Raw genomic sequence first — 14762 nt, forward strand, 5'->3', positions numbered from 1 at the left:
CTCCTAGAGACTACAAAGCAAACTTCAAGAGATAACACATCAAGGTGAAAGTAAGTTCTTGAAAATAATTACAACATTTTTCATCCATGGACCCCATGTTTTAAAAGATGTTTAATAAATTGCATTGATGTATGTAATAATTACACTTGCATAAATGCATAATTACTGTTTATTCATTTTAACATGGATTCAAATTTTAGCTAATTTTCAGGAGTTCACAACAGGAAATCATAGAAACCATTGTGGCTTTGTGATGCTAATTTTCAGTGGAGTTAAATATATAGAAAATTAGGCACTGTTTGTTGGTTATCTTTTTTTTTTTTTTGAGACAGGCTTTTGCTCTGTTGCCCAGGATGGAGTGCAGTGGCACAATCTTGGCTCACTGCAACCTCCGTCTTCCAGGCTCAAGCAGTCCTTCTGCCTCACCCTCCCAAGTAACTGGGACTACAGGAGGCGCATGCCATCACATTGGCTAATTTTTGTATTTTTTGTAGAGATGGGGTTTCACCTGTCACCCAGGCTGGTCTCGAACTCCTGGCTCAAGTGATCTGCACACCTCAGCCTCCAAAGGTGGTGAGATTGTAGACATAAGCCACCACGCTAGGCTGGTTATCTTTTTGTTTATACTTTTGCTATAACAAAACTATGGTTTAGTTATGTTTAAATGAGGTATATAACTAACATCCTAAAAATTAATGTGCCAAACAACAGCAAATCAGAGCTTCTAATTAGTAGGACATTGAACGTAGCCAGTGTTTCCAAACCGAATTTATATAGTTTTAACCCAAAGCAGTAAAAGTTGACAATTTAGTATCTTGAGTGGTTGTGTCCTCAGCAAACACAAAATTTTCATCATATTCCTTGATATTTCAAAAAAAATTATTTTAATAAGTTGTGGTGGCCGGGCGTGGTGGCTCACACCTATAATCCCAGCACTTCAGGAGGCTGAGGCAGGCGGATCACCTGAGGTCAGGAGTTCGAGATCAGCCTGGCCAACATAGTGAACCTCGTCTCTACTAAAAATACAAAAATTAGTGGGGCGTGATGGCACACACCTGTAGTCCCAGCTACTTGGGAGGCTGAGGCAGGACAATCGCTTGAACCTGGGAGGCGGGGGTTGCAGTGAGCCGAGATTGCACCACTACGGTCCAGCCTGGGTGTTGCAACAGAGCAAAACTCCATCTCAAAAAAAAAAAAAAAATTATGGTAAAATATACCCTAACATAAAATTTACTATTTTAACTATTTTTAAGTGTACAGTTCAGTAGCATTAAGTATATTCACATTATTATATAATCATTACCCCCATCCACCTCCAAATTTTTTAATCTCCCAAACTGAAAATCTGTACCTATGAAGCAACAGCTCCCCTATTCCCCTCTCCTCCCAGCCCCTGGCAAACACTGTCTTACTTTATTTTTTCACTATTCTTTTTCTGAATTTGATTACTCAAGTATCTCATATGAATGAAATTATATAGTGTTTGTCCATTTGTGACTTGCTTATTTAACTTACCATAAGGTTCATAAACGTTGTAGCATGTGTCAGAATTTTCTTCCTTTTTAAGGCATTTCAATTTTTTTGAGATGGAGTGTCACTCTGTTGCCCAGGCTGGAGTGCAGTAGCACAGTCTTGGCTCACTGCAACCTCTGCCTCCCAGGTGCAAGCGATTCTCCTGCCTCAGCCTCCCAAGTAGCTGGGATTACAGGTGCGTGCCACCACACCTGGCTAATTTTTGTATTTTTAGTAGAGACAGGGTTTTGCCGTATTGGTCAGACTGGTCTTGAACTCCTGACCTCATGATCTGCCTGCCTTGGCCTCCCAAAGTGCTGGGATTACAGGTATGAGCCACCGTACCCACCCCCACCCCCCTTTTTTTTTTTGAGATAGTCTTGCTCTGTCGCCCAGGCTGGAATGCAGTGGCATGATCTCGGCTCACTACAACCTCTGCCTCCCAGGTTCAAGTGATCCTCCTGCCTCAGCTTCTCAAGTAGCTGGGACTACAGACATGTGCCACCACTCCCAGCTAATCTTTGTATTTTTAGTAGAGATGGGGTTTCACCATGTTGGCCAGGCTGGTCTCGAACTCCTGACCTCAGGTGATCCACCCGCCTCGGCCTCCCAAAGTGTTGGGATTACCGGCGTGAGCCACTGCACCCAGCCAAGAATAACTTTTCAAGACAGTACATGAAAGACTGAGAAAAAAATTAAGAAGAGCATTCCCCCAAAATCACTACAGACATTTGCAGGTGGTACGTTTGCAAAGGCCAGTGTTTTGAATTCCAGTGAAAATAAATATTCCAGAAATAGTCTCATGCCTGCCATCTACTTTCTCACTTTTTTTTTTTTTTTCTTTTTTTGAGACGGAGTCTCACTCTGTTGCCCAGGCTGGAGTGCAGTGGTGCGATCTTGGCTCACTGCAACCTCTGCCTCCCAGGTTCGAGTAATTCTTCCTGCCTCAGCCTCCTGAGTAGCTGGAATTACAGGCACCAGCCACAACACCCAGCTAATTTTTGTATTTTTAGTAGAGTCGGGGTTCCACCATCTTGGCCAGGCTGGTCTCAAACTCCTGACCTCAGGGTGATCCACCCACTTCGGCCTCCCAAAGTGCTGGGATTACAGGCATGAGCCACCAAGACCGGCCCCATCTACTTTCATATTCAATTTTGATAGTGTGCTTAAGTATTTGGGAGGATTTGCTAATTGTCAGAATTAGGAGTCCTTGGTGGTTTTTATGGAAGGGAATGATCTGTTTGAACTTGTGCTTAAGAGAACACTAGTGACAGTATAAAAGAGAATGAGGGAGCAAGATTGGGATGCCAAAAGTTCAACTAAGAGACTGTTGCAGTAGCATAGACGAGGTGATGAAAAGCTCCACCCGGGTAGAAGTTGTGGTCATATGCAAGCACAAAAGTAGAATCAACAAAAATTAGCAAGTCATCTGAATGTGTGGGATGAAGGAGAGGGAAGCACCAAAGGTGAAGATTTATAAACTGGTTGACTTAAAGATGATGATTCCATTAACTTGGTTTGTAAATGGAGGAGGAGGAGCAGATTTGAAATGAGAAAAATAAGTTGGGTTTTGCACATATAAAGTTGAAAGTGCTTGCAGGACATCCATGTGGAGATAAATGTCTTAGGTTCCTTAGAAAATTCAACCTGTAGATTTTGAATGGAATAAAGATTGGAGATGTGTATTTGAAAGTTATGAACAAAGACATGAGAGTTGAAACAAGAATGGCTGAAATCATTGAGAAAATGAAGAGAGACCTAAAATAGCATCTTGGGGGAAATATCTACGTTTAAGAAATAGGCAGAAGAAGAGATAGTATACCAAGAAAGGTGAATGATAATCTCTCTAGTAACTAATCCTTAGACAGATGATTGGGGATTTTCCATATTTCCATAGCATATTGAAATGCTAAGTGTGATGTGCTTTATCTGTCCTACAAATGTAAAACATTTCTGTGGGAAACTCTTATTTCACAGAATAATCTGTTTTTTAATCTACAAAACATTAGTATCAGGTTTTATTAATTATTATATACTAGAAAATGAAGGTAATGCAAAGAAAAAAAAGTTTAACTTTTCGCAGAGGCTCTGAGATTATCAGCAACATATCCTTAAATGATGTTTACACTTTTTCTAAATCTAGATACCAAAGAGGATCCCTCATTGAAGGATGTTGAAGATACTATGGTGGAGACCATTGCTCTTTGCCAGAGAAATTCGCATAATTTGAACCAGCAGCAACGTGAGGTAGGAGAATGACTGTTTAGGTATTTAAAAGCCTGTACTTGGCCAGACATGGTGGCCCACGCCTGTAATCCCAGCACTTTGGGAGGCTGAGACGGACAGATCACCTGAGGTCAGGAGTTCGAGACCAGCCTGACCAACATGGAGAAATCCCATCTCTACTAAAAATACAAAAAATTAGCCGGGCGTGGTGGCACATGCCTGTAATCCCAGCTACTCAGAAGGCTGAGGTAGGAGAATCGCTTGAACCCAGGAGGCGGAGGTTGCGTTGAGCTGAGATCGCACCATTGCACTCCAGCCCTGGGCAACAAGAATGAAACTCCGTCTCAAAAAAAAAAAAAAAAAAACCTGTACTTGTCTGAAACTAGGAATCAGTTCTGTTTCCACTGCCCTCTCAGCCACCCGGGTTTAATTCAAGTGGATTTTAATCACTTCTTAGTGTTCCCAGGAGTAGGAGACTCCTGAAGTTATTATAAAGAGTGTGTGGCTTCTTTGTTCTCACCAAAGGCTTTATATTCATGGTTTGGCTGTGCTGCAAAAGTTAAGGTGCATGAATACTAGATGTGCCTGTTCTCTTTGGACTGAGATTTTGTGTATTCCATGTAGTTGCACCAGAGATAGGTCATCATTTATCATCATCTCTATTCCCTGTGGTGAAAGTAAGCATGAAGAACTGGAGGAAAGCCCTCAAGGGCTACAGAGAAAGCTGAAGAAAGGTTAAAGAAGGCTATGGTGTAGTAATTCTCAACCTTGGTTGCACACTAGAGTCACCTGGGGAGCTTTGAACAATTCCAGTACTCAGGCTGCACCCCAGATCAATTAAATTAAAGTCTCTGGGGATGAGACCCAGCCACCACCATGTTTTAAAGCTCCCTTCATGATTCCAATGTGCAGCCAAGGTTGGAACCACTGCTATCACAGATCCCAGATGGCACAAAAGAAGAAAACAAAACTGAAGGAGGTATCATTGAGCAGCAGGTGCAGGTGGGAGTTACAGCAGTGAAGCAGAAACTAAGGGGGCGAGATGTGATTTGATAGTTATATTCTGCAATAGTTTTAAGAAGTAAAGTTGTATCATGATATGGCTTAACTCTTTGCCTGCCCTTCCGGGGCTCAGGCCTCTGACTTGACACTGCCTGGCCTCTTTCTAATGCCTGGGTTTTTGAAATGGGGAACAGGTTAATTATATATCTGTATTTAGCCATACATGTTACAATGAAAACAATAAATCATGGCATATTTTCTGTTCTTCTGAGATGAGTAAATTTCTCCTTTAAGTTTTTGTCCAGAATTTTTCAAGGTCATAAATTATGAAAAGTCTTTAGAATGTAAATTGTGTATAACAAGCCTAGTTACATAAATGAGATTGCTTTTCTTTATTAAAAGAAACTGTGAAATGATACATACTCATCATTTTTAAAAATCATGAAATATATGCAGAAGAATGGGTTTTTTTAATTAAAATATATTCATTCCATCACTCAGAAATAACCATCATTATCATTTGGTGAACATAACTCTAGATATTTTTTGTCTGCCTAGGTTGATATAATTTTAGTAAAATTGCATTAAATAATGCTTGCTTTTAAAAATACAGTACTCAAAAAATATATGTATATTACTCAGCTTCCCATAGGAAACTTAAGTAAAACTAAAGAATGTTCTTAATTGATGCATAATAATTATACATATTCATGGGGTTAATGTGATATTTTGATACATGCATACAACGTGTAATGATCAAATCAGGTTACTTAGGATATCTGTCACCTCAAACATTTATCATTTCTTTGTGTTGGGAACATTTCGAGTCTTCTAGCGGTTTTGAAATATGCAATAAATTATTGTTTACTGTAATCACCCTACTGTTTTGTTGAACATTAGAACTTATTAAAATTCTATCTAATTGTATGCTTGTACCCATTGGCAAATCTCTCCTCATCCCCCCACCCATCCTTACCAGTTTCTGGTAACCATTCTACTCTATTCCTCCATGAGATCAACTTTTTTAGCTCCCCACGTGTAAGTCAGAACATGCGGTATTTGTCTTTCTGTGCATGGCTTATTTCACATAACATTATGACCTCCCCTTCCATCCTTGTTGCTGCAAGTGTCAAGATTTCATCCTTTTTTATGGCCAAATACCATTCTATTGTGTATATTTACTACATTTTCTTTATTCATGCATCTGTTGATTGACACTTAGGTTGATTCCATATTTTGGCTATTGTGAATAAGTGCTACAGTAAACGGGTGCAAGTGTCCCTTTGATATACTGATTACAATATATTTCCTTTAGATAAATACCCGGTATAGGATTGCTGAATTATATTGTAGTTCTGTTTTTAGTTTCTTCAGGAACCCCCATACTGTTTTCCAAAATGGCTGTACTAATTTACATGCTCACCAACCATGTACAAGGCTTTCCTTTTCTCCACATCCTTAGCAAGACTCATCTCTGATCTTTTCTATCATAGCTGTTCTAAGAAGTGTGATGTGATATCTCATGGTGACTTTGATTTACATTTTCTTGATGGTTAGCGATGTTGGAAGATTTTTTTCATGAACCTGTTGGTCATTTGTATGGCTGACATGTTGATCTTCTTTTGAGAAATGTCTGTTCATATCCTTTGCCCACTTTTTAATTGGATTATTTAGTTGTTTTTTGCTGTTGAGTTGTTTGAGTTCCTTATATATTCTAAACGTTAGTCCCTTGTCAGATGACTAGTTTGCAAATATTATCTCTCATTGTACATGTTGTCTCTTCACTCTTTGGATCATTTCCTTGCTGTGCAGAAGCTTTATAGTTTAACATAATGCTACTTGTCTATTTTTTTGTTTTCGTTACCTGTGATTTTGAAGTGTTAGCTGTAAAATTTTTGTCTAGACCAATGTCCTGAAGTATTTCCCCTGTATTTTCTTCCAGTAGTTTTATGCGTGTGGGCTTTACCTTTAAGTCTTTAATCTATGCTGAGTTAGTTTTGTATATTGTGAGATATAAGAGTCTAGTTTCATTCTTTGCCATATGGATATCCAGTTTACCCAACACCATTTACTGAAGAGGGTGTCTTTTCCCTAATGTATATTATTGACTCCTTTGTGAAACATCAGTCAGCTATAAATATGTGGATTTATTTCTGGGTTCTCTGTTCTATTCCATTGGTCTATGTATCTGTTTTCATATCAGTACTGTGCTGTTTTGGTTATTACAGCTTTGTAATATATTTTGACATCAGGTAGTATGATGCCTATAGATGTATCCTTTTTGTTCAGGATCGCTTTGGCTATTCGGGAATTTTGTAGTTCCATATGAATTTTAAGATTGCTTTTTCTATTTCTGTGAAAAATGTTACTGGTATTTTGATAGGGATTGCATTGAATCTACACATTGCTTTGGGTAGTATTGTCATTTTAATATTCTTCTGATCCATGAGCATGGGATGTGGGATGTCTTTTTATTTGTGTATATTCAGTTTCTTTCATCAGAGTTTTGTAGTTTTCCTTATAGAGGTCTTTCACCTCCTTGGTTAAATGTATTCCTAGGTATTTTGTTTTATTATTTGTAGCTCTTATAAATGAGATTGCTTTCTTGACTTCTTTTTCAGATAGTTTGTTATTGGTATGTAGAAATGCTACTGATTGTTGAATGTTGATTTTTGAATCCAGCAACTTCACTGAATTCGTTTATCAGTTCTAACAGTTTCTTGGTGGAGTCTTTAGGTTTTCATATCTATGAGATAATGTCATTTTCAAATAAGGACAGTTTGATTTCCTCTTTTCCAATTTGGATGCCTTTTATTTCTTCCTCTTGCCTTATTGCTTTGGCTAGGATTTCCAGTACTATGTTGAATAACAGTGGTAAAAGTGGGCATCATTGTCTTCTTCAAGTTCATAGAAAAAAAGCTTTCAGCTTTTTCCCATTTGCTATGATGTTAGCTGTGGGTTTTGTTATATATGGCCTTTATTATGTTAAGGTGTGTTCTTTCTCTGCCTAATTTATTGAGATTTGTATCATGAAGAGATGTTGAATTTTGTCAAATGCTTTTTCTGAATTGATTGAGATGATCATGTGGTTTTTGTTCTTCATTCTGTTGATGTGATGTATCACATATATTTATTGACATGTTGAATCTTTGCATTTCTAGGATAAATCACACTTAATCATGGTGTATTACAGTCAACCCTTGAATAACACAAGGCATGGGGTCCCAACCCCCTTGCAGTTGAAAATTTGCATATACCTTTGTCCTCCTTCCTCATTCCCCCCTTGTATTCATCCATATCTATTGTTCCCATCATTACATCCATGTGTACCCAATGTTTAGCTCCCATTGTAATTATGTGTATATGTTTATAATTATTATACATTTCCATTTTTATGATATGTATGATGCCATGCCAATAATGAAATTCCCATGGACTCATACTTGCTTCCTACTCTCCCCTTCACATACCTACTAATTTTAATTAATCACAGTGTTTTACCTAATTAAGGTTTATAACACATTCTTTTCTGTGTCTATAATTTCCATAGTTGTTTAACCTTTATTTAGGTAGATCATACCAGTCTTTTTGTTACAATTTTTTTATTCCTAAATTTTTATTTTTATTCGTCTTTTGATTGGCAGCATGTATTTGGACTTTTTTTTTTGTTTTTTCATTTAACTTGCTCTTTCTTCCCCCCAACTTTTCTTTTAGAATCAGAGAGTACATGACTTTTTGTTGTGTCTCTGCCAGGTTTTGGTATCAGAATGATGCTGGCCTTTGTTACCTAGATATATTGCATGGTGTTGAGGTTTGGAGTATGAATGAATAATCTGTCTCCCAGGTGGTAAGCATAGTACCTGATAGGTAGTTTTTATTCAACTCTTATCCCGCTCCTTCGTTCTTATATTCCCCAGTGTCTATTGTTCTCATTTTTATGACCATATGCCTAATGATTAGCTCCCACTTATAAATGAGAACACGTGGTATTTGGTTTTCAGTTTCTGCATTAGTTTGCTTAGGATAATGGCCTCCAGCTCCATTTATGTTGCTGCAAAGGACATGATTTCATTCTTTTTATGGCTGCATAGTATTCCATGGTGTATATGTAACACATTTTCTTTATCCAGTCCACTGTTGGTGGGCACTTGCTTGAGTCAATGTCTTTGCTATTGTGAATAGTGCTGCAGTCAACATACGGGTACATGTATCTTTTTGATAGAATGATTTCTTTTCCTTTGGGTATATTCCAAACGGCAGGATTGCTGAGTCAAATGGTAGTTCAACTCTCAGTTCTTTTGAGAAATCTCCAAACTGCTTTCCACAGTAGTTGAACTAATTTACATTCCTACCAATAGTATATATAAGTGTTCCCTTTCCTCCTCAGCATTGTGAATGTCCGCTATTTTTTGACTTTTTAACAAAAGCCATTCTCACTGATGTGAGATGGTATCATATTGATTTGCATTTCTCTGATGATTAGTGATACGTAGCATTTTTTTTGTATGTTTATTGGCCACTTGCGTGTCTTCTTTTAAGAAGTGTCTGTTAATGTCCTTTACCCACTTTGTAATGGAGTTATTTGTTTTTTGCTTGTTGATATAAGTTCCTTATAGATTATAGATATTAGACATTTGTCAGATGCATAGTTTGTGAATATTTTCTCTCATTCTCTAGGTTGTGCATTTACTCCATTGATAGTTTCTCTTGCTGTGCAGAAGCTCTTTAGTTTAATTAGGTCTCATTTTTCAGTTGTTGTTTTTGTTGCAGTTTCTTTTGAGGACTTAGCCATAAATTCTTTACCAGGGCTGATATTGAGAAGAATATTTCCTCGGTATTCTTCTAAGAGTTTTTTACTCTGAGGTCTTACATTTAAGTCTGATCCATCTTAAGTTGATCTTTGTATATGGTGATACATAGTTCCCCAGTTTCATTCTTCTGCATATGGATAGCCAGCTATTCTAGCACCCTTTCTTGAATAGGGAGTCTTTTTCTCATTGCTTAGCCTTTTTTTTTTTTTTTTTTGGTCAACTTTTTCAAAGCTCAGATGGTTGTGGGTGTGGGTCAGCTTTTGGATATGTTGCTGGATTTGGTTTGCTAGTATTTTGTTGAGGATCTTTGCATGTATGTTCATCAGGAATATTAGCCTGATGTTTTCGTTCTTTTTTTTTTTTTTAATTGTGTCTGCCAGGTTTTGGTATCACAATGATGCTGGCTTCATAGAATAAGTTAGGGAGGAGTCTCTCCTCCGTAATTTGTTTGAAAGATTTTCAGTAGAATTGGGGCCAGGTTTTTTTTATATGTCTGGTAGAATTTGGCTGTGAATCCATCTGGTCCTGGCCTTTTTCTCATTGGTAGGCTTTTTATTACTGCTTCAATTTCGGAACTTGTTATATTGATCTGTTCAGGGTTTCAATTTCTTTCTGGTTCCATCTTGGAAGGTTGTATGTTTCCAGGAATTTATTCATTTCTTCTAGGTTTTCTAGTTTGTGTGCATAGAGGTGTTTATAATAGTCTCTGAGGGTTTTTTTTTAAATATTTCTGGGGGTCAGTGTTAATGTCCCCTTGTCATTTCTGACTGCATTTATTTGGATCTTCTCTCTTTTTCCCTCCTTCCTTCCATCCATCTGTCCTCCTTCCCTCCCTCCCTCCCTCCTTGTCTTCTTCCCTCTTTCCTTCCTTCTCTTTTTTTTTTTTTTTTTTTTTTTTTTTGAGGCAGGGTCTTGCTCTGTCACCCTGGCTGGAGAGCGGTGGTATGATCGACCTCCCAGGCTCAAGCAATCCTCCCACCTCAGTTTCCCAAATAGAGTAGCTGGGACTACAGGTACACACCACCACACCCTGCTAACTTTTGTGTTTTTGTAGAAACAGGGTCTCCTCAGGTTGCCCAGGCTTGTCTCGAACTCCTGGACTCAAGCAGTCTCCCCACCTCAGCCTCCCAAAGCTAGGATTACAACTGTGAATCATCGCACCCGACCTCTCTTTTTCTTACTAGTTAGTGGTCTAGCAATCTTATTTATTCTTTCAAAGAATCATCTTTTGGTTTCATTAGTCTTTTATATGGTTTTTCTTGTCTCAATTGTATTCAGTTCAACTCTGATTTTGGTTGTTTCTTCTCTAGCTTTGAGGTTGGTTGGCTCTTGTTTTTCTAGTTCCTCTAGGTGTGATGTTAGGTTGTTAATTTGAGATCTTTCTAACTTTTTGATGTGGGCATTTAGCACTATAAACTTACCTCTTAACACTGCTTTAGCTGTGTTCCAGAGATTCTGGTATGCTGTATCTTTGTTTTCACTGGTTTCAAAGAATTTTTTGATTTCTGCATTAATTTCATTGTTTTTACCCAAAAGTCATCCAGTAGGGTTGTTTAATTTTCATTTAATTCCATGGTTTTGAGAGATCTTCTTAGTACTGATTTCTGCTTTTTTAATGTTGTGGTCTGGGAATGTGGTTGGTATGATTTTCGTTTTTTTGAATTTGTTGAGTATTTTTTATAGCCAATCATGTGGTTGATTTTAGAGTATGTGCCAGGTGGAGATGGGAAGAATGCATATTCTGTTATTATTGGGTGGAATGTTCTGCAGATGTCACTTAGATCCATTTGGTGAGGTGTCACATTCAGGTCCTGAGTATCTTTGCTAGTTTTCTGCCTCGATGATCTGTCTGATACTATTAGTGGAGCATTGAAGTCTCCCACTATTATTGTGTGATTATCTAAGTCTGTTCATAGGTTTCTAAGAACTTGTATTATATATCTGGTGCTCCATTGTTGGGTATATATGTATTAGGATACTTAAGTCTTCTTGTTGAATCAAGCCCTTTATCATTATTTAATGCCTTTGTCTTTTTTGTTCATTGTTGTTTTAAAGTCTCTTGTCTGAAATTAGAATAGCAACCCCTGCTCTTTTTTGTTTTTTTGTTTGCTTGGTAGATTTTTCTCCATCCATTTTATTTGAGTCTATGGGTATCATTGCATGTAAGATGGATCTCTTGGAAGACAGCATACCATTGAGTCTTGCTTCTTTATCCAGCTTACCACTCTGTGCCTTTTAAGGCCTGTTTATGCTCAAGGATACTATTGTTATGTGCAGATTTGATCCTGTCATCATGTTGTTAGTTGGTTGTTGTGCAGACTTTGTTGTAGTTGCTTTATGGTGTCAGTGGTCTATGTACTTAGGTGTTTTTTGTAGTGGCCAGTAATAGTCTTTTGTTTCCATGTTTAGCTTAAGGACCTCTTGTAAGACATGTCTGGTGGTAACGAATTTCCTTAGCATTTGTTGTCTGAAAATGATTTTATTTCTCCTTTGCTTATGAAGTTTAGTTTGTTTGGATATGAAGTTTTGAGTTGGAATTTTTTTCTGTAAGAATGCTGAGTATAAGCCCCCAATCTCTTCTGGTTTGTATGGTTTCTGCAGAAAAGTCCACTGTTTGTCCGATGGGGTTCCCTTTGTAGGTGACCTGCCCCTTCTCTCTAGCGGCCGTTAATTTTTTTTTTCATGTTGACCTTGGAGAATCTGATGACCATGTGTCTTGGTAATGGCCATCTTGTATAATATCTCACAAGGGTTCTCTGTATTTCCTGAGTTTAAATGTCAGCCTCTCAAGGTCAAGAACCTAGCGAGATTAGGGAAATTTTTGTGGACAGTATCCTCAAATATGTTTTCCAGGTTGCTTGTCCTCTCTCCCTCTCTTTCAGGAATGCCAAAGGTTTGGTGTCTTTACGTAATCTCATATTTCCTGGAGGTTTTGTTCATTTTTTTTCTTTGTTTTTGTCTTTATTTTTTATTTGAAGAACTGGTCTTCATTTTTTATTTGAAGAACTGGTCTTCATTTTTTACTTGAAGAACTGGTCTTCATTTTTTATTTGAAGAACTGGTCTTCAAGCTCTGAGATTCTTTCTTCAGCTTGATCTGCTCTGCTGTTAATTTTCCCAGTTGTATTATATGATTCTTGCAGTGAGTTTTTCAGCTCTAACAGATCAGTTTGGTTCTTTCTTAAAATGGCTATTTCATCTTTCAGCTCTTGTATCATTTTATTAGATTCCTAAGATTCATTGGATTTGGATTCAGCTTCCTCCAGAATCTCAAACATCTTCATTCCTATCTGGATTCTGAATTCTATATCTGTCATTTCAGCCATTTCAGCATGGTTAAGATCCATTGCTGGGGAACTAGTGGGGTTGTTTGCTGTTAAGAAGAAACTCTGGCTTTTTGAGTTTCCAGAGTTCTTTCTCATCTGTATAAGCTGGTGTACCTTTAATATTTGAAGTTGCTGTAGTTTGGATGGCATTTTTTGCTTTTGTATTCTTTGATGCCTTTGAAGGTTTGACTGTGGTATAATGTGAGTCAGTCAACTGTCTTCATTTCTGGAAGATTTCAGGGGGCCAAGGCTCAGCTCAGCACTACTGGGCTGCTTGTTCTAACCCTGAGCGGCTGAGACCAGGCCTATGGCTTTGTGCTCTGGCCCCTCAAGCTTATGTACTTGCTGCATTGGAGGAGCTAAAATGTTTTTGGTCGGCTGGTAGCAACGCTCCAGTGGGGGCTGCCAGCTAAAGCACTTTGTTGAGGCAGTGGCTGCAGAGTCCATCCGTGTGTGTGTGTGTGTGTGTGTGTGCGCCAGCAGCAACAGCGGTATGACAGGTGCACATGCTTGTGCCAGCATGGACAGCAGTGGTGTGCGGTGTGCTGCACACCAGCAGGGGTGGGGTGGCAGCATCTTCATGGGGGCAGGGCAGCAGTGGGTTCTTTTTTTTTTTGAGACCGAGTCTTGCTCTTCTTTCCCAGGCTGGAGTGTGCAATGGGTGATCTCGGCTCACTGCAACCTCCACCTCCCAGGTACATGTGATTCTCCTGCCTCAGCCTCCTGAGTAGCTGGATTACAGGCACCTGCCATCACGCCTGGCTAATTTTTTTGTATTTTTGGTAGAGACGGGGTTTCACCATGTTGCCCAGACTGGTCTTGAGTTCCTGACCTCAGGTGATCTGTCCGCCTCAGCCTCCCAAAGTGCTGGGATTACAGGCGTGAGCCACCGCACCCGGCCATTCATTTTTATAATAAATATTTTTCCTAAGGCTTGGGAAGAACACAGAATTTAGAGTCAGGTAATTGACTGGCTGTGTGATCTTTGAAAAATTACTTAACTTCAGTGAGCCTCAATTTCACATCTCTAGTGAAGATAATACCTACTGTATAAGGTTATTATGAGATTGAAATGCAAAAATGTAAATGTAAAGCATTTAATAGTGATTAACATAATATAAATAAATGATAGATTTTTTTTTAAATCTCTTGACATGGTTGATCATGTTAACTGATACAGTTTTAACTTCTATTTCCTGGTCCATGATGACTTAGGAAATATAAGATAATGCTTGATGTGGAAAAAACTTTGGATAACCTTTACTCATTTTTCTTGCTTGACATAGCTAAAGGAAATTGGGTGGGGGACAGCTAGTGGGGGTGCTTATTTCTTTATGCAGCAATAGTGTTATTTTAAACTTTGTCAGTGATAAATTTTTAATAGAGTAGACAAGAATCTAGCAGGAAGCTCTTTCCTGGCTTCTTTGAACCTGCTCTCCCCTGAGACACATAAGACTGCAGTTCCAAGGCCTAGACTTACTTAACGTTGGCCTCCTTATGTTTCCCAAGGCTTCATGATAAAGATGCCTGTTCTAGCTGCGGTTTCTGCTTTGTATTGTCTTTTTTTTCCCCCCAAATATTTCCATTTTTATTTTTCTAATTTTTACCAACAAATGTATGTGAGAAGTATGTTTCAACCTGTAAAACGTTATGCTGATGTTAGTTATTCTTTTGTTTTTCATTGTTTTCTTTGACCACTTTTGTTTTTCTTTGATTTTTCTCTGACATTAAAGGCACTTTGGTTTCCATTATTGGAGGCAATGATGGCCCCTCAGAAGCTGTCCAGTTCAGCCATTCCTCATCTACACTCTGAAGGTAAGTTCTTCAGAATTCAAGTGACTGAGTCTACCTGTATCATCAGTCCAATATTTGTCTGCAGAAACTAT

At 38.3% G+C, this 14762-nt stretch overlaps 1 protein-coding gene across 4 annotated transcripts in view; it reads left to right on the forward strand.

The window, feature by feature from the left end:
- Positions 1 to 14762, forward strand: part of VPS8 (VPS8 subunit of CORVET complex) — a 236563-nt gene that overhangs the window by 153724 nt on the left and 68077 nt on the right. For all 4 annotated transcript variants that reach the window (XM_024244828.3, XM_054553099.2, XM_054553100.2 and 1 more), the window contains 3 exons: positions 8 to 50; positions 3656 to 3759; positions 14610 to 14691. In XM_024244828.3, coding sequence (XP_024100596.3) covers positions 8 to 50; positions 3656 to 3759; positions 14610 to 14691 — 229 coding nt within the window. The remainder of the gene's footprint in view (positions 1 to 7; positions 51 to 3655; positions 3760 to 14609; positions 14692 to 14762) is intronic.

The sequence above is a fragment of the Pongo abelii genome, chromosome 2 (genome assembly GCF_028885655.2).
Source record: "Pongo abelii isolate AG06213 chromosome 2, NHGRI_mPonAbe1-v2.0_pri, whole genome shotgun sequence".
NCBI classification, from domain to species: domain Eukaryota; kingdom Metazoa; phylum Chordata; class Mammalia; order Primates; family Hominidae; genus Pongo; species Pongo abelii.